This window comes from Apium graveolens, chromosome 2 (genome assembly GCF_009905375.1).
Source record: "Apium graveolens cultivar Ventura chromosome 2, ASM990537v1, whole genome shotgun sequence".
In the NCBI taxonomy this organism is placed as follows: domain Eukaryota; kingdom Viridiplantae; phylum Streptophyta; class Magnoliopsida; order Apiales; family Apiaceae; genus Apium; species Apium graveolens.
The window spans coordinates 284505876-284526181 of record NC_133648.1 but is presented as its reverse complement, the minus strand read 5'-3'; the positions used below and the strand labels follow the sequence as shown (position 1 = coordinate 284526181).

At 37.1% G+C, this 20306-nt stretch overlaps 1 protein-coding gene across 1 annotated transcript; it reads left to right on the top strand.

Annotated features, from left to right (window-relative positions):
* The first annotated feature begins 4123 nt into the window (after window positions 1-4123).
* Window positions 4124-4948, top strand: LOC141701615 (uncharacterized). The gene has a single exon (XM_074505253.1). The coding sequence runs from the start codon at window positions 4124-4126 to the stop codon at window positions 4946-4948; it is 825 nt and encodes a 274-aa protein (XP_074361354.1).
* The last annotated feature ends 15358 nt before the right edge of the window (window positions 4949-20306 follow it).

Here is a 20306-nt window from a genome sequence, read left to right as displayed (position 1 = left end):
GGCTCAACTGATCTTCATTCTCAGCTACCAGCCCTTTACCCTTACTTTCACAGACCTTTGATGTAGACTCAACAGCTTCCACCTTTATCTCTTTCTCCTTCTCTAACTCAGCAACCAGTGCTATGGATCCTCCTTTCTTCCTTCCTTTCTCCATCCTTTCATCCTGCTCTATTTCAAGCTCATAGGTTTTCAGGATGCCATACAGTCTCTCCAAGGTGAACTCCTTGTAATCCTGAGAATTTCTCAATGAGACTGTCATTGGCTTTCACTCCTTTGGGAGAGATCTAAGGAACTTGAGGTTAGAGTCTTTTGTTTGATAGATTCTTCCATGCAGCTTCAGAGCATTTAGTAGCTTCTGAAATCTACTCAATATATCAGTGAGTGACTCACTTTCTTTATAGTGGAAATGCTCATATTGCTGAATCAGGAGCTGCATCTTGTTCTCCCTCACTTGCTCAGTACCATCACAAATAATCTATATTGTATCCCAAACCTCTTTGGTTGTTTTACAGTTAATGATGTTATCAAACATATCACCATCAACACCATTGAACAATATGTTCATGGCCTTCTTATCCTTCCTGACTTGCTCAATATCAGGATCAGACCATTCATGCCTAGGTTTTGGAACCGATGGTTCATTACCAGTTGCAGCTCTCAAAGGTACATGAGGACCTCTCTCTATGCAGTCCACATAGGCCTCATCTTGGGAAAGAAGATGTAGGTGCATCTTCACCTTTCAGTGGTGATAGTTGTCTTTGTCTAGAAATGGAATTTTAACTCCCACATCCTTTTTGTTCATCTTGTTGTTTGTTGTGATCTTTATACTCTTTGTACTTCAAGAGCTTGCTCTGATACCAATTGTTACTCCCTAAACAATATAACAAGAATTATCGAAGGGGGGGGGGGGTTGAATGTAATTCTGGCTACTTTTTGAGATTTTAAAATTGTTATAACATAATATATACATAACAGTGTTTGATTTGCAATATTGCGGAATGAAAGAGTAATAGAAATCAAAACACAAAGTAATAAAACACAAGCTTTAAAACTTTCTGGTGGATTTGAAAGTATCCTCCAGTTATATATATATATATATATATATATATATATATATCAGATTGAGAACTCTGTGAAGCTTTGAGTAGCTCACAGCTGCTTTACAAGTTGAACAAACAAAACTACAGAGAAATTCTTACAGAATACAGCTTGATATGTTTCTCTGAAAATAAGCTTGCTTAGTTAATTGTTCTACTTGCTACACTTGGTTTATATATCACCAAGTTTACATGACAGTAAGACAAGATAATAAAACAAAACTATATCTAGTCTAATTCCATGCTACTTCATTACTTTATTCCAGCATCTTTGAACATCTTCTTAGTTGCATAAAAATGTTAATGCTTCTTTGTTCCCAAAACCCTGCTTAACAGGCTGCCACATTCCTTTTGTAAACACTCGATGCATGTGACTGTATTGTCACTATCAACAGCTATTTTGAATATGATCATCAGTCGGGATTATGTTGAACATCCATCGGGAATATGTTGATCATCTGTCGGGAATATGTTGATCATCCGTCGAGAGCCTTGTAGATCATCCGTCGGGAGTCTATATGTCACTTGACTCTATTTCACTTATATAGAATTACAAGACATCTCATATTTACAATTAGCCAACCTATTCTGCATATCTATCTAGTAGTCAATATGACTTAGAGAATCCTACAGAATCTACTAGACTAAAATAGTTGTTTGCAGGAATGTGCTATAGATCTTAATTGTTACATAAGCTACACTCTCGATGGATGTTAAATTGTCATCCGTCGGGACTATAAAGTTCATCCGCCGGGACTAAATTAGAACATCTGTCGAGAGCTACAAAATTCACTAAGTTAAATCTACGAAGGTGTTTTGATTAACTTATCATCAAGTTCACAACATATTCCTAACACATTCCTTTTGCATACAACCGATGCATGTGACTGTCAAGTCACTATCAACTGCTCTTTTGAATCTGATCATCCGTTGAAACTTAGGTTGATCATCCGTTGAAACTTAGGATGATCATCCGTCGAGACTTATGTTGATCATCCGTTGAAACTTTGTGAATCATCCGTTGAGACTGTCTTCTTGATATTTGACTTCATTTCATTTATACAAGATTACAAGGAATCTAATATTTACAATTAAGTATCCTATCTTGCATATCAATCTAGTAGTCAACATGACTTAAACATTCTACAACATCTAGTTCACTGAGTTACTTAAGTATGCAGAAATGTGCGACTAATCTTATTGTTACATAAGCTACTCTTTCAACGGATGTTGAAATGATCATCCGTTAAAAGCTACAAATTCACTTTAAATAAAATCTACTAAGTGTTTTGTTCAAGTTATCATCAAGTACACAACATATTCCTAACAATCTCCCCCAATTTATGTCTACTGGAATTGTAGCCATAAATTAAAAGAAACTTGATGATAACAAAACACTTTATGAGTACCACCGAATGAAATAAAGTAGATTAAAATTTACAAGTGCTGCAGTTTATTGAAAAATCTCACAAAGAAAGATTTGTAGTGTGTCTTACAAATCATTTTCAAGGTGCTCCTCTAGACTGAGCAAATTTATATCATTTCCTTGACGGCCTTGACTTCTTTCCCAGCTTCACATCATTCTCTTCAATCTGATATTGGAGTTGTCTGAACCTCATTTGTTAGATCCAACCTTTCTTGCATATCCTTGAGAGTTTCATTGCTTTCAATCTTTAGCTGGTCTTCCAATCTGAAGAATCTTCTAATGTATTTTTCATCCTTGAACTCCGTAATCCAGTATGGCCTCGAATGCACCCTATCTCCATTGAAAGGAATTGTCAATACTCTTGGGAGTGCATTTGGTCCTCTCCAGCTATTCCTTACCTCCTCAATCTTGTTTAGTACCATTTTCTTGGCAACTATATTGGATCAAAATTTTTTCTTGATTGCAGAGAAGATGGTTACTCACTACTAGAAATAATGCCTACGACATCACCCCTTTAACATCGGTTAGAAATGTCGATGTTAAAAGCAGTTTTAACATCGGTTGCTTTCAAACCGATGTTAAAGGTGTTGTAAGACATCAGTATCTAAACCAACCGATGTCTATAATCATTTTTAAAAAAAATAAAAAATGCCCGCTTCTTTCTTTCCCCCGTTAATACACCAAAAAACCCCCCCTAACCAAATTTTTTTTATTTTCGGTTTCCCCCCATTAAACAAAACCGTTTCCCCCTTCTATTCTCTCTCTCCCAGCTCTCTCATTCTCTCCTCTCTCTCCTCTCTCTTTCTCTCTCTCTCTCTCATTCTCTCTTCTCTCTTATTGTCTTGTCTCTCTTCTCTCTTCTCTTTTCTCTCTCATCTCTCACTGTCTCTTTAACCTAAAACTTACTTTTCACTCTCTTTAAGCTAAAACCCCTAAATTTATATGAATTAAACTCGATTAATTCATAAATCGAGGTCGATTGGTGCTAAAAAGCCTTGAAGGAAGTGTAGACTACTCGATTAGTGTGTGGAAAATAAGTTTTTTTTGAATTTAATTTCAAATTTTATGTATTTATTTTAATCGAGTTTGTTTATACAGGTCAGTCTCTGGAGCTAGGTTTGGTTAAACTTGAAGGGGGTTTGCTCGATTAGGTAAGATTTCACATGCATGTGTATTTTTTGTTACTTTAAGAGATGCATGTGTTTAATGCCTGTTCTTTTTTATGTGTTTAATGCCTGTTCTTGTTTTATGTGTTAATTTTATGTTATGTTAATTTAATGCATGTTCTTGTTTAATTTTAATAGATGCATGTGTATGGATCCTGTTTAGTTTATGTTCTTGTTTAGTTTAGGTGTGGAATTGTATATGTGTAAACCTATAAAGTTGTAATAATTAATTTATATGTTTAATTATGCGTGTTACAAGCATTCGTATTACAAGCATTCATATTACAAGCATTCATATATTTAATTTATATGTATAATTAATTTATATGTTTAATTATGTTTAATCCTAAATAAGTAAACAACTAAGCGTTACTTCTTAATGTTTGAAATGATAAATAGGTAGGTTGCTAGGTTGCTGTTTGTCTTAAAAATAAATGGACAAGTCGTGGATTTTCAAAGACAGGGATTCTTTAGAATATGAGATAGGTGTTGAAAGTTTCTTAATATTTGCAAAAGAGAACTCAAAGGATCCTAAGAACATCCTTTGTCCTTGTGGGCATTGCGGTAATTTTAGGAAATATAACGTAAAATTAATACGGGGTTATTTATATGAAAAAGGTTTTAGTTTGGGGTATACTGATTGGATTTGGCATGGAGAAACTAGTTCTAAGAGTGTTAGGTCATCTGCCGGTAGTACATTTCTACCTAAGGAGCAAAATGCTCAATCCGAAACTGTTGACGTTTGTGAAGCTGGTTATAATTCAGACGATCATGATTCGTATGACTTCAATAGGTTTATAGCTGACACAGAACAACCTTTGTATAAGGGCAGTGAATGTACGGAGTTAGAGTCAATGTTAAAGCTACATAATTGGAAATCTAGGTTTGGTATTAGCGATAACGCCTTCACTGATATTCTCACTTCTGTTGGTTCTTTTCTTCCTCAAGATCATGTATTACCGGTTAATGCGTATGAGGCAAAGAAAACCTTATCTGACTTGGGCCTCGAGTACATTAAATTTCATGCATGTCCAAACAATTGTATACTCTACATGGGTATAAATCTTAATGCATCTGAGTGTCCTAAATGTCGTTTATCTCGCTGGAAGGTTGCGAAAGATGGTAAACTTAGGATAAATAGTCCAGCCAAGGTTATATGGTATTTTCCTATCATTCCTAGGTTTAAAAGAATGTTTAAATCTCCTGATACCGCTGAACAGTTGATTTGGCATTCAAAACAACAGTCAAATGATGGTTAGATGCGGCATCCGGCCGACTCTCCTTCATGGAGGAATATTGATTATCGGTGGCCTTCGTTTGCTAATGATCCAAGAAACCTTCTATTAGCTTTAGGAGCAGATGGTATAAACCCATTTAATAATGGCCTAAGCAATAGGTATAGCTGCTGGCCGGTAGTATTGGTAGCTTATAATCTTCCTCCATGGTTATGCATGAAGAGAAAGTTTATAATGTTATCAATATTAAATCCTGGTCCGCACGAGCCGGGAAATGATATTGACGTATACTTAGAGCCGTTGATCGATGATTTGAAGAAGCTTTGGGTAGAAGGTGAACTAAATGTCTATGACGCTTATAGTAAATCCTATTTTACTTTAAAAGCGGTTTTGATATGGACCATAAATGACTTTCCTGTATATGCAAATCTGTCCGGTTGTGATAATAAGGGTTACAAGAGTTGTCCCATATGTGGTGATGACACTGTTGCCAAATATTTAAGTCATAGTAAAAAATGTGTTATCAAGGCCATCGTCGTTATTTGGCTGACCATCACCCCTATAGGAGACAAAAGTTGGCTTTTAACGATGAACAAGAGCTTCGGCGACCACGTCCACCCCTTTCTGGTGAAGAAGTGTTAGCACAACAGGAACGGATTAAATTTTCTTATGGCAAGGAAGTAAAGAAGTCCAAAAAGGTTGATTGTCCGTGGAAGAAAAAGTCTATTTTTTTGAGTTAGAATATTGGAAGTTTCACCACGTTCGTCACTGTCTCGATGTTATGCACATCGAGAAGAATGTGTATGATAATCTAATGGGGACACTGTTAAATATGCGACACAAGTCAAAAGATAGTGAGGCATCTCGTCGTGATATACTTGACATGGGTGTTAGGGCTGATTTAGCTCCACAAGTAGGAGAAAAGAAAACCTACTTGCCTCCTTCTGCTTTTACTTTATCAAAGGCTGAAAAAAGAACAATTTGTCGTCATTCTTGAATATGAAACTTCCGTATGGACATGCATCTAACATTAAAAACTGTGTGTCCATGGCTGATTTAAAGATTTATGGGCTGAAGTCCCATGACTGCCACATCTTCCTCCAACAGTTGCTCCCGGTTGCAATTCGATCCGTTCTTCCGAAACAGGTTAGGGTCACAATAATACAATTATGTTTCTTCTTCAAATCCTTGTGCAACAAAGTAGTCGATGTTTTAAAACTAGATAAACTGCGGTCAGATGTGATATTGACCTTGTGTGAGCTTGAAAAAAATTTTCATGCCTCATTTTTTGATGTTATGATACATCTCATAGTCCACTTGGTTTGGGAATTGCGTTTGTGTGGACCAGTGTGCTATAGGTGGATGTATGCATTTGAACAGTTTAATAAAGTGATGAAGAGTTATGTTAGAAACCGTTATCATCCGGAAGGTTGTATCGCCGAAAGTTATCTTGGTGAGGAATCAGTAGAATTCTGCACCGAGTTTCTTAAAGAGAGTTGCAAAATAGCTGGTGTTCCCAAAGACCAAGTCAGGCTTTCTGGTCCATTATCCATTGTGAAGATGAAGGAAGTCGAAGAGAAAGAGCGAGATGAAGCACATTTAACTGTCCTTTTAAACAATTCTGAAGTATTTCCTTATATAATGTAAGTTTAGTTTTCGTTCTTGTAAAACCATATCGTTTTGGTAAGTATTCTTGTGAGTGAATATAATAGATGTTTTTTTATCAAAAAGCATAAGGAGTATCTTGAAGAAATTCATTGAGGAAAGAAAAAGAGTGTTCATTGGCTCATGGGAGAACATAATCGGCTGTTTGTTGATTGGTTTGAAAGAAAAGTTGGTTTCTCTTATTCTGATTTTTATTGTGAGTTTTATTTAATATAATTAATAAGTGGCTTATATGTAGTTAATGACAATGTGTGTAGGTTAGGAGTGAACTTAAAAAAAACCACGCCGTTGTTTCAGAAATGATAACATGGTTGGCTGCCAAACCATCTTATTCTATTTTGACTTACGAAGGATATCTAGTTGATGGAGTTCGGTACTTCATAAAAGATCATGATAAATCAAGGGTTGTTCAGAACAACGGCGTTTGTTTAGTTGCTAAGACGGTTCAAGTTTGTAGTGCTAGGGATTTAAATCCGATCGAGAGTGATATGATGTTCTATGGCATCATTCTAGAAATATGGGAGTTGGACTACCCGATTTCAAAGCCCCTTTATTCTTGTGTAAATGGGCATCGAATGACAGAGGTATCAAAGTGGATGATCTTGGCTTCACGCTTGTGGACTTTAGTCGATAGGTCCAGAAGAAGGATAAATATGTTTTCATTAATCAAGTGAAGTAAGTGTTTTATGTCGAAGATCCGGTTGATGCTACTTGGTCCATGTATTAAAATCCACGACTCGAGACTATCACGATATCTACAATGAAGATGACCTAGGAGACACGACAATGGAGCATCAGCCATTTTGCTCTAATATCCTGGCATGTGATTTGCTGATGATATGGAGCATAGGGTTAGAGAAAATGTTGAGGGAATTTGGGTTAAAAACTGAACAATATATTTATATATTGTAAAACTATCTACTATGTTGTGTATTCTCTTTCTAGAGTTAATATGTTTCACTTAATGTACTATGTTACCATTTTATATGAATGCACTTCTACTTTAAATGTTTCGCTTAATGCACATATTTATATCAGTTGATTATTTAATTATTCATGTTATATCTGCATATTTAATTATTCATGTTCTATATCTGCATATTTAATTATTCATGTTCTGTCTGGATGTATATCTGCATATTTAATTATTTATATATATATATATATATCTGCATATCTAATATTTTGTTACACTTTATAGATTGAAGGATTGAAATGACAGCTAAGAAGTAGAAAAAGTCCAAGAAAAGTAGTAAATCTAAAACAGCCGAGGAAGCCAATGAGTTGCCTCTACTGATCAAAGCAGCAGAACAATCTGATCAGTCTGAACCAAAAGAAGCAACAACTGAAGCAGCTGACTCTGTACCAGCAGCTAAGAAGCAGAAAAAGCCGAAGAGAAGTAGGGAATCTAGAACAGCTGCCAGTGGTCAGTCTGAAGGACCAAAAGGAACACCAAATGAAACAGAAACTCAACCAGCAACTAGTACTGAAACTTCAAAATAGAGGTATGGATCTGCGTGAGGTATTTCAAGAATGTACAAAGTCATGATCAAGAAAGCTCAGGGAAAGAAAATTAAAGTTAGATGCAATATGTATGGAGAGACTGAAGGAGATACTAGACACAACTTTCAGTCCTACATTGGGATGCTAGCTAGAACTATGATTCCAATCGATATTGCAAGTTGGCCTAAGGTGGATCGGGAATTAAAAGCCAACTTATGGTCTGATGTTGAGGTAAAAATTGTACATGTTCTTAGGCTTTTAATTGTACATGTTCTTAGGCTTTTAATTGTACATGTTCTTAGGCTTTTAATTGTACATGTTCTTAGGCTTTTAATTGTTGTTAAATCTGTTTTTAATTGTTTTCAAAGTACATTCAAAATTCCTCCCGAATGTGAGGCTTTGGTGCTAAAGTCGGCAGGAGTGAAGTGGAGGCAATTCAAAACTATATTGACTTCCGACTATGTCATGCCGTTTGTTGGACAGAAGAAAAAGCTCAGGAAACCTCAAAAGAAATATCCCTATGTGAGCAAGGATGCTTGTAAAAAATTTGTTGCAGATAGGACTTCGAAGAAGTGGGAGGTATAAAATTTTTATAAATTCTATTTTGCTACAGCCATTGTGTAAGGATCAGAGCGAGCGAGTGAAAAAGTGGAAATATCCACACCGCATATCGAGGAAAGGGTATATTGGTTTATAAGAAGAGGAAGTAAGTGATTATCAATATTGTCTGCTTTTTTGTTTGTTTTTCATGGATTTTAATTATTTCTATATTTTAAACAGATAAAAGCAGGGAGGTTGCAGCCTGGGGAGAAGAAAGATAGGGCGATTTTTTGGCAAAAGGGCCGCAAGAAGAAAGATGGGACATATGACGAAGAAGTGGAAAAAATAAATGCCAAAATTATAAGTAAAATATTTTAGTAGATTTTACAAGCTTCGAAGCAAGTAATTTTACTTTTTGTTTTCTTATTTTCTCTTGACAGGATGCCTTGCTGGAGAAGAAGGAAAATGGAGAATTTCAACCATTGGGTGTGGTAGATGTGTTGAGCACGGCCCTGGAAACTCCTGAACATTCAGGACGGGTTCGAGGCATTGGAGGGTTCGTCACCCCAACATTGTTTTTCAATTTGCCTAAGGAGAAACAAACAAGAATTACAAAGGCTGAGTTGATGGACCGTGATCGACAGAGGGATGCTGAGATGGATAGATTAAAAAAGGAATTCATGGCACAGATTGAAGCTCTAAAGGCTCAATTTTCTCCAAATTTATCTGAGAAAGTAGCATCATGTCATGGAATCCTTGATGAAGGTGTAAAACCAATTGTTGCGAAGGAATTGTTGGTGGCTGAAGATGACGAATGTATTGCTTTTGACAAAGATCCATCTGACCCAAAGGTAAGAAGCATGTACTAGTATCAATATGTGATAGTGCACACAACACATGCTTGCATAAATTATTTATTTTCTGTCTTCCCTTATAAATATAGGGTGCAAGAAAATGTGAGCTGGTTGTGGACAATATTGAGAACAAGGTTGCATTTGGCATGGTTTTGGAACAATCAGATATGAACAAATCAATACACGGAGTGCCTATTTCAGCTGGATGTGTTCGTGTTTTGGTGGACGGCAGCATCCAAGAAGAAGCCTTGGTTCCCGTACCCGTACGTGGTGAAATAGAGACGGTCCGCCAAGCTGTTGGCTCACATTTAGCATGGCCTCGGGACATGGTAATCTTCCCGACTATAATTAAAAAGGTATGTTGACGCCAATAATATCTCACATTATGTTCAAAAAAGGGGTTTCTATATTTAATAAATGATTTATTAATTAATTTCAGAAAAGGTTAAGGAAATACCTTTGTCAAAAGCAAAAAGTGAGTTGCTATGCCTGCAAGAAGAATTTGACAGCAGAAAGACACATAAGAACGTGCCGAGTTGCTTTAGTTTGTTATACAAACATGCGAAAACTTTCATGAAAGCTACTAGGGCCTCTTTGCCGATTCCGTGCAATGCAGAGGTCTTTGGAGTAGAGAAAACAATATTTATTTTACATGAAAATATAATTGCCTTGTTAGAGTATGACATGATTGGACAATCTACAATAGCGGCATACATGGCGTAAGCATAGTTTTATTTTTATTCTTTTTATTCTGCACAAATACATACGCTAATGAGCCTATTTTTTAGCTACTTGCATACCGTGGTCACTGAGAACGATGATTTAGATCTGTTTTCCTTCTGCGATCCTGGTGTTATATTTTCCCTCGACAAAGGTTTTGAATCTTACATTGTCAATCGGTTGAAAGAGGGGAATGTTGATCGTGTATTCTTCCTGCCACATAACGAGAAGTAAATTTTTACTTTGTTATAATTAATTTTTAGGTAATTTTTTTCCGCACATTCTAACTTTATTATATTTGTTTTAAAAAATAGTCAACATTGGATTTTAGTCATAATATGGGAGGGTGACATCTATATCTGCAATCCTTTGTCTCATCCACATCATTTTCCTAAGTTGGAAAAAGCACTGTCAAGGTAATCTACGTGAACATGTTTCGGTTTTGATATATATGCTTGTAGATTATTTTTAGGTATTTTTTTGACATTGTGTCATTCTATCACGTAGCGCAATAAAAACTTTTAATGCCGAAACTGGAGGGGGAAATAAGCCTGCAAAAACAAAGAATCTTATTGTAAGTTTTGCATTTAGTCGGTGTTTCTCCACATTGGCGAAGTCCCCCTTTCTTTGCTTCTGACTTTAATTTTGTTGTTTTGTAAAGGGATCGCCCAAATAGCCTGGTGGTCATGAATGCAGCTACGTCGTCCTGCGCTATATGAAAGAAATAATTTCCGACAGAGAAATGACATTTAGAACCAAGGTATATCTATTTCACGTGTTAACTGTTAAAATAAATAGTTCTACATAATTCATGTGCTAATTCCTTGTCACGTTTATTAAAAATTAGTGGGCGACCAAGACCCGTTTGTCTTATACGACAGACGAGCTTGACGAGGTGCGAATGGAGGTTGCAGAATATATCCAGGAGTTGATATGAAGTTTTTAATGACTTGATTTTTGCAAACTAGTAAGGGAACCCTATGCTTTTGCAAACTTTAGTGGTCTCTTATATTGGCAAATTTTAGACGTAAATATTAAGTTGTATGAATTTTAGCTGGAATATGGAGATGAATATGGATGGGTGGATTGGTTTTTGGTTGTAGATATGGATGTTGGTTGTTTGTTAGACGTCGGAATGGTTAAATGTTGGTTGTCGGAGAATGCGGTTGGATTTTGGTTGTAGACATGTTGATTTAGTATATAATTTGCTTGTGTTTGTTGGATATTCATTTGATATTATTTTTGCTTTTTCTGGGTTTATGCACAAATGCACAGGCTCATTTTTTAAATATAAAAACTCAAACATCGGTTCTTGTTATAAAACTAATGTGAATCAACTAAAAACACATCACCTACTCAAACTAAAAATGATGTCTAAACCAACAAATTAAATCGAATTATTGGAAGTACATAAAAGTAAAACAAAATAAGACTGATGTTAAAGTAGAAGTTTCACATCACTTCTTAAACTAAAACTGATGTTATAATACATGTCTAACATCGGTTTAGGAAATAAACCGATGCAAAATAAGGACTAAGACATCGATTTGTTTAAGAATCTGATGTCTATTAGTTAAGAGTACTTCCCTGTTATATGTTTAAAATGGTATTTAACATCCTAAATACCATTTTTGACAATCTAGTTTAAACATTTTATTCAAAAAAAGGCTAATTATACATCAGTTTGCTCAGAAAACCGATGTCTGTGTACATCTTTAACATCGGCTAAAAACCGATGTTAAAGACCCCCCTTTCTCTACACATGCGAAGACATCGGTTTTGAAAGAAAAAAGACATCGGTTTATAACCGATGTCTAAGGGCATTTTCTAGTAGTGACTAGAGTGGAATAACCTTCATTGAGAATTATGTGAAGTGGCCATGTAACCTCTTTACCACCCTTGTACCTGAAGACTAGTCTCTCTGGAAGGTGCTTGTAGGCATCAATAGATCTGACTTCTTCTAGCTCATCCAGATAGAGGTTTATGTTTGAAAATTCTTTGATGTTACATATGTAGAGTTGATCTCCCTTGTTGAAATTAGGTTTGGGTTTGGCCACTTGCTTGGATTGAAGCTTGGCAGGCTTGACTATTTTGACTACTCTTCCCTTTGTCTTCCTTTGTTTGGAAAAGATTGGAAGATTTAGATCAGGAAGAGGCATGCTATCCCAATATATAGGTTCATCCTTGGGAATCACAGGTTCACCATGAAAGGTGATGTTAGAATCAACCTTGAATTCAGCCTCCTTCATTGTAGGTATGGCTGGTTGACTTGAAGTTGTAGATTTGACAGGCATGTAGTCTTCCTTATCATCATTGAAATCTATCTTCCTCTTTGCATGTATCTTGTATATAAACTTCCTCTTTGTCTGCTTTGGTTCTTCTTTTTTTCCTTCATCCAGATTTTCAGATGTCTCAGTTGGCAATATAGCTTCTGTGATTGCAGGCTTCTTAGCTTGGTTCTTGGCATCTAAAGCAACTTGCTTTTGTTGTTGTTTGAGCCTCACATTTCCTTCTTTTTTAGCCTCTATAAACTGTGGATGTCCAACCACAACACAGATCAGTTTACCATTTCTGTGGATTTTAGAAATCCTTTTCTTTAGTACTGAGTCTCTGGGATCCTTGAAGAAAGTATGGACCTTCCAAGCAGCTTCTTTTCATCTGGCCTAGGGGTTTCATATGATAGGTCCAGTGGATTTTTGTCTGAGTTCTTTGGATAATTTCTTTTTTGGCTTAAAAATCACATTGGCCTTTGGAGACTTGATTGTTGAGGGTTGACCCCTTTCTAACTTACCCAGGCTCATTTCATTAACTGAAATTTATCTCAATTGGCAGAAGTGAGAAAAGACCTTGTCTTGCTTCTCAATTGGACCAAATTTGTAATATCCGGGACATAACGTGTAATTATTTTTATAGATAAATGATTATTATGTGATTTTTGGTGAATTATCTGATGATTGGTGTTAATATGTGGATATTTATACGTGGTAAAGTATAATTATGTTAATTTTATTATGTCCAGAATAAAATATAGATAATTAAGGTATTTTTCTGGTAATTTTTGGAGTGTTATATGATTTTATATTAATTTATGAATTATTTTCTGAATAGTTACAAAACTATTTTATAAAGCCGAGAATCGTCCAACCTCAACCGTTTTTGTGTTTTTACAACCCGAAACTCTTCCGAAAACTCCTTCCTAACCTAATTTGATAATTTCAGACATTTTCTGTGTTTTGACTTTTTTGATCCGGATTACGATTTGACCCGTGCGCGGCCCGGCGCAAAATTTTCGATACGATAATCCTTTTCGGTAACATTATCTTCGTACAAGTGTTTTATAAGAAGCCCGGTTTTGATGATTATCAAATTCTTTGATAATTATCCAAAACTTTTGATGCTTATCCAAAACAGGATGATGTTTACCCAAAATATTATCCGATCGGATCGTTTTTGCAGTTACTTAGCGGCTAAGCAACGTATTTATCGATCCAACATGATCCAAAACGTATTAATATTCCGTAAATATAAATAGCCAATACAAATTGTATTTTGTACAGATAATCATTTGCAAACTGTAAAACTATATAGTTTTTAGAGAAAAACCTTAAAATTCATCGCGTTCTTCATAATCAAACGCACAAACGAAGGTGTTATCGAACTCTGATTCGAGAGTGCCATATATCAAATCGAAGCTATCGAAAAGTTCTTTCATAATCAGTCATCCATTTCAGTGCAGAAATCAAGGTGATTTTTTTATTTAATTATTTTAATTCGAATTATTTAGTAATTAAAATATGAATTTTTATTCTTGATGTTGTTTGTGTGATTTGATGCTAGAATCATGTAGATCTTTTCTTCCTGGTCATTTTGGTATATTATATGTCAAGTTTGGAGTTCAATTACATGTAGAAAAGTTGGTTTGATCTTCGAGTTTGAATGTTCTTGGTGTTCTTGAATAATTTCACCGGAAAGTTCATAATTTTGGCCAAATTTTTTACCCGTTAAACCTAGATACATACAACTTACATCAGTAAATAGATCGTGTTATGAGGATTCTGTTGGTGGTGGTTGTTTTAATAGAGGAGCCCCGTAACGCCTTGACCGGAGTTTGGTCGGCGACGGTGGCGTAAAGTTCGGCCGGATTTTCCGGCGAATCTAGCCTCATTTTGAAAGATTGAACACCGGTTTTGGACTCAGGACAAACAGACGAGTCGATCTGCACCTTTTGGTGCAGATCTGGGCAGTTTGGGGGTTGCCGCCGGTGAGCTCGATGGCGGCGGCCATTGCTGCCGGTGGCGGAGATGGAAGGTGGTAGTGAAACTTCAGTTTCATCACCCACCTTTCACATAAATTAAAATTCAGTTCCTCTTGTTTAAAATCATTTCAAAAATCATATTCTGTTATTTTAAAAATCAGAAAAATGTTTATTTACATATTCTAAATTCAGAATTTATTTATTTAAAAATAAATCTGATTTAGTTTATTAATTAATTTTAATTAGTTTTTAATTATTTTAATTAATCAAATAATTTAATATTACTTGATTAATTAATTATTAATTGATTTAATAATCAAATTTAAATATTCTTTTTGGATTTAAAAATTCGGAAAAATAGTTTCTAGCTTTAAAATATTATTTTAAATCATTTTCAAGACTCGATAATTAATATAAAATTATTTTAAAGTCAGATTCGGGTGTCCGAACCCTATTATTTTATTATAAAATGATTCAGAGACCTGTTTTAACTTCGAAAAATGTTCAGAAATTCGTAATAAATACTTGGAAAATCATTTTGACCTCGAATCTTCTTTGAAAAATTATTTTGATCGAATATATTGCATGATATGTGCTACGTGCTATCTGATTGATGTGTTATATGCCTATGTGGTTATTGTTTGACTATTTAGTCATAACTTTCAATCCGTAAATCGGATTTGGGTAAAACGAAGGGTAGATAACAGCTTATGACGTCTATGTGATGATGTTATGGATTAAAAACTAATATATATAATCGCTGAATTTATTACTAAGGAACGTGAGCTTCGAGGCTCGATTTGACTGTTCTTGTGTTTCGTGACTCAATCTGCCTTAACAAGATGCCTACGTACCTTGCTGATTGCCAAGGATCAAGTCAAAAAACGTAGTTCTGATTTGTGGGGTGAGGCCCCTTATATAGATGCTGGTGGTCCTTGTATTGGACTTGATATAGGAGACTTCGTGGGCAAGTCTCATATTTAGAATGGACTTTGGAGTCCTAGATAGTAGGAAACTGATTCCTTATCCTTTTAGGTCCCCTTGAGGCTAATCTGCAAGGATTTATATCCTTATCGGGACTCTTCTCAATAGCTGATTTTTCCCTTATTAATTAATATACGGGTTTTTTGGGCCTTCTTTGTTCCATCAGGCCTGATCTGGTCCATCAGGCCTGATCAATGTGTTGACCTTTTTGGTCTGAATGTTATACATCTTCTTATTGGGCCTTGCAGCCCAAACCATTTATAATCAGGATTTATTTATCCCTATCATTTGCCTCCCCAACTTTTGTGAAACCGTATAAGATTTCACGAAAGTTAAGTTCATTTATTCCCTTACAGGGTATCGTTTTGTGTAAAGTGTGGAGCGACCTACACGTTTACAACGATTTACTTTTATTCCTTTTATTCATGAATTATCTTAATTTTCAGGAAATCTTCCCTTAATTCTGAGATTTTTCCTTAATTTCCAGGAATTTTTCTCTTTATTCTGGGATTTTTCCTTAATTTCCAGGATTTTTTCCCTTTATTCTGGGATTTTTCCTTAATTTCCAGGAATTTTTCCCTTTATTCTGGGATTTTTCCTTAATTTCCAGGAATTTTTCCCTTTATTCTGGGATTTTAATTTTCTGGATTTATTCCTTATTTCTGAAAATATTAACATTTTTCAGAAAATTGTTCAAGAAATTTCCTTATTTTCCTGCAATTTTCCATATTTTTTTTTCAAATTTCCAACCCTTTTTCGACTAGGATCTTAGTCGAAATTTTGACTTGGATCCTGGTCGAAATTTGGGCCAGATTTGCAATCCTGGTCGAAGGAGTTCGACTAGGATCCACGACCTAAAATTCGACCAGGATCCTAGTCGAACTTTCGACCTGGATCTAGGTCGAGAATTTGCCCTTGTTTCAATTCCTGGTCTTGAGGTTTCGACTAGGATCCACGACCTGGATTTCGACCAGGATCCTAGTCGAAACTACGACCTGAATCTAGTTCGAAAATTCTCTGCTATTTCTTGCTTCCTGGTCGATAGATTTCGACTAGGATTCACGACCTGGTTTTCGACCAGGATCCTAGTCGATTCTTCGATATGGATTTTAGTCTAGGTTTCTAAACCCCATACTTGAAAAGTGTTTTGTTTGATTCGACCTCATTCCTGGTCCAAGTTTCGACCTCAATCTAGTTATGTTATTCCCTTAATTTTCGGGTGTCTGTTCGAAGGATTTCGAGCAGAATTTACGACCTGAATTTCGACCTAAATTCTGGTCTTTTATACCCGTTATTTTCGGGAGCCTGCTCGAAAGATTTCGAGCAGGATTCATGACCTGGATTTCGACTTGAATCCTGGTCTTTTAGGACTTCCATTTTTTACTGGGCCTCAGTTTGGGCCTAGCCTTCTTTATCAGGCCTTACATATTTTAGGTCTTTAATTTAGGGCATTGTGTTTTTCCAAATCCTAATTGGATTTGGGCCTTCTTAATTCTTACTGGGCTTTTTCCAAATCCTAATTTGATTTGGGCCTGCTAACTCTTATTGGGCCTCTTATTGATCTGGGCTTAATATACCAATATACCCTGTTTAGAATTCTCTAGAATTCCTTGGAATATTCTGGAATATTCCTTTTTCTGGGCTTTTTTCTTTGGGCCTCTATCCTTATTGGGCTTTTGTCCCTTCAACTTCACTTTTCCTCCTATATAAAGGAGTGAGGAAAGTCTACTACTCCTCACTTTCTCATTTCTAAATTCTTCTTCTTTCTTCTCCTGCTAAAAATCTTAGAGGAATAACAGTAAGTCCGAGTATCAAAGCCTTTTTAGGAGCATTTCTTCAGGTAAAATTTCTCCCTTTACTCCTTGTGCTTATTTTTACATAGTGTGCGCTTTTAAAATTATCTCTTTATGTGCCCTTTTTTCAGATGTTTGATAAGAAAATGACTCGTTTGGCCAAGATGAACGTGGCTAGAAAGTCCAATGAATTCCCTATTCGATCAAGGTACACTTCCTTGATCGACATGATCAACACCCGAGGGGACGAGTACCCGTCTGATGCGCATCTGGACGCGCACGACCATATTAGCGCCTTGCGGGATCCAAAAGAGCTGGAAAAGTTGAGCAGCTGTTTCAAGATCAAGGAACCTTTCAAACTGGTTCTTGCAGGTCCGTCCGATAGGGCCTGCCAGTGGAAGAAGGACGCAATATGCGTCTACAGGGATACTCTAAGGGCAGGTATCAGACTCCCCTTTCACCCGTTCATTCCTCTTTTGCTAGCTGATGTGGGCATCAGCCCTTGCCAACTCCCCCTAACTCTTGGAGGCTCATTCTGTGCTATCTGTCGTAATGTGCCAAGCACAATGTCCCCACTTCCGTTGCTGTCTTCAGAAAGATTTTTCAGTTCAAGAACAGCCCTGATAAGAATCCGGGTTGGGTTTCTTTAAACCAGCGCCTTACTATTCCTCACATTGTGAACGGGAAATCCATCCCTGACAACAACTTGGGGTGGAAGAAAGATTTTTTGTTCGTCGTTTGGGAGGGTGGCGATTGGGGCACCCTATTTTGATCATCTTTTGGGCTTGCCGTTGATGGGAGCCCAAACAATATAACTTTATCTGAGGAGGAGGCTAGAGCTTTCAACCTCCTGACACAAGATAATGGGACTTCCCATTCTTGGGATCTTATCAGGGAGACCGTTCTTATAGAACGCGGCCTTTCTCCCGTCCCTAAGAAAAGTGAGTTTCCTTTCTTATATATCTCTTTTTTATTTCCTTCATTTTCTATTTTCTGATTCCTCAACTTACTTATCTCATTTATTGCAGTGGCTGAGAAAATTGAGGAGGCTACCAAGCCTAAAGACCTGGAGACAACCAGGATGAAGCGTGCTGGAAAGCTCTTTAAAGACCCGCGCCTTGGGGATCGCTTCCCGGAGTTCCTACTCCAAGTAATGGAACCAGGCGAAGAAGGCCCCAACCAAGTTTTGCACACCAAGCAGAAGCCAGGGTCTTACTTTCAGCCTGCTTGGGGAATCCGGGGCAAGGATTCAATTGTTGGCAGCACAGCGCTTGCGAAGGAATGGTCTAAGCACTCCATCTCCCTGGTCGATTATCAAGACTTTGTCCTTCAACAGGACTTAGAGGGGAACGAGCTTTTTGGAGCTCAGGCTTTGGCGACGGTACGTTTTTTTCCTTTGCACTTTATAGTTGCCTTTCCGATTTTCCCGTCTCATAGTTTTGCTATGTTTCTTGTAGGCGAACGCCCACTTTCAGGGGGCGATTCACCAAGCCAAGGCTTGGAAGGTTGGCCTGGAGGACGCGAACAAGAAGTTGGAGGTGGCCAACCAAAGAATAGAGGCCCTTGAAGCCTAACTTTCCTCTTCCACTTCTGACCTGGAAACGGCCCGGGCTGAAAACGTTATACTGAAGGCTCAAAAGGATAAAGCCTTTGACGGCTAGATGGACACCCAGGAGTTTAAGAACTTAATGGGGGAGCACGATGCCCTCCTACACCCAGTTAGCTATAAAGAAGGTTGGGATACTGTTGTGGAGGCCATTCAGGATGAATTTCCAGAAGTCCTCAAGCAGTCTTCCTTTCCTTGCCCTATGCGAGTTCCAGAGCTTCGGGGTGTTACCGACAAGCTCGTTGGCCTGATCAAGGACGGTCTGTCGGGGAGCCAAGGCCAAAAGAGGAAAGAGCTTGAGTCCAGCTCCGGAGAGGAGGAAGCTTCTTCTGACGAGGAGTCTGAGCCCGTTGCAAAGAAGGTCAGGGTGGAAGAGCCTCCAAGGGCAGCGCCTCAGCAACCAGCATCTCCCGCAGCATCCAAAGCGCCCGAAGGCAGTTCTGATGGAACCTCTACGGGGAATTCCGAGGGGACGACTGAGACGTCCGAGGGGACGACTGAGACATCCGAGGAGACTTCGGATAGTGGTTCCGAGGAATCTCATCCTTCCAAGGACTAAGTTTTTTTCTTATGTATTTCTTCTTTATTAGACAATATGTGAACTTCGTTTATATCAGAACTTGTTACCCTTCGGGGTTATTTTATATGCTGCTTTTCTTACTCGCATCTTTCTCCTTTATTTTTCCAATACTTAATATGCATTTAAACTTGAACTAATTGGCCCTTTGAATTGTGCAACGTGCACTCTTATAAAAGAATCCTTGAAGTCTTCCTTTTTTCAATGACCAAAGCACGATTTTTTGTTAAAACCATACAAGGTATTATCACAACTTAAACATTCATAGTTTGAAATAATTTCCAATTCTTTAATATGAAGTGTAGTTTTCCAAAACGTTACATAGTATGGGTTCGACCCTTAAGAATAATAACTTGACAATGTAAATTCTACTGGAATATAAAATCCTACGCAAGCAAAGCTTCAAGGTGCTTTTCAACCTACTTGTCATCCTGACAAATGAGAATCGTATTCAGTTTCCCTACACATAGTACACCTTCAGGTTTTGTGCATGCCAAGTTCTTGGGACTTCAAAACCATCCATTGTCTCCAGCTTGTAGGTTCCTCTACCTTAAACGCTCTTGACTTTGTATGACCCTTCCTAATTTGGGGCAAGCTTCCCTTTCTGTCCTACACTAGAAGCTTCTATCTTCCTCAAGACTAGGTCACCTTGTTTGAAAAACCTTTCTTTAACCCTTAGGTTATAGTAGAATGAAGCCTTTTTCTGATATTCTACTATCTTTGCATGTGCCTCATCTCGCACTTCATCGATTAAGTCTAGAGCCAACCTTTGTCCTTCCTCATTTTCCTCAGCATTGAAAGCCTGAATCCTTGGAGAGGAATGTGATATCTCCACGAGAACTACTACTTCTGCCCCATACGCCAACATGAAGGGAGTTGCTCCAG

Coding starts and splice junctions, on each gene's coding strand:
- LOC141701615 (XM_074505253.1), top strand. CDS start 4,124: ATGGACAAGTCGTGGATTTTCAAAGACAGGGATTCTTTAGAATATGAG.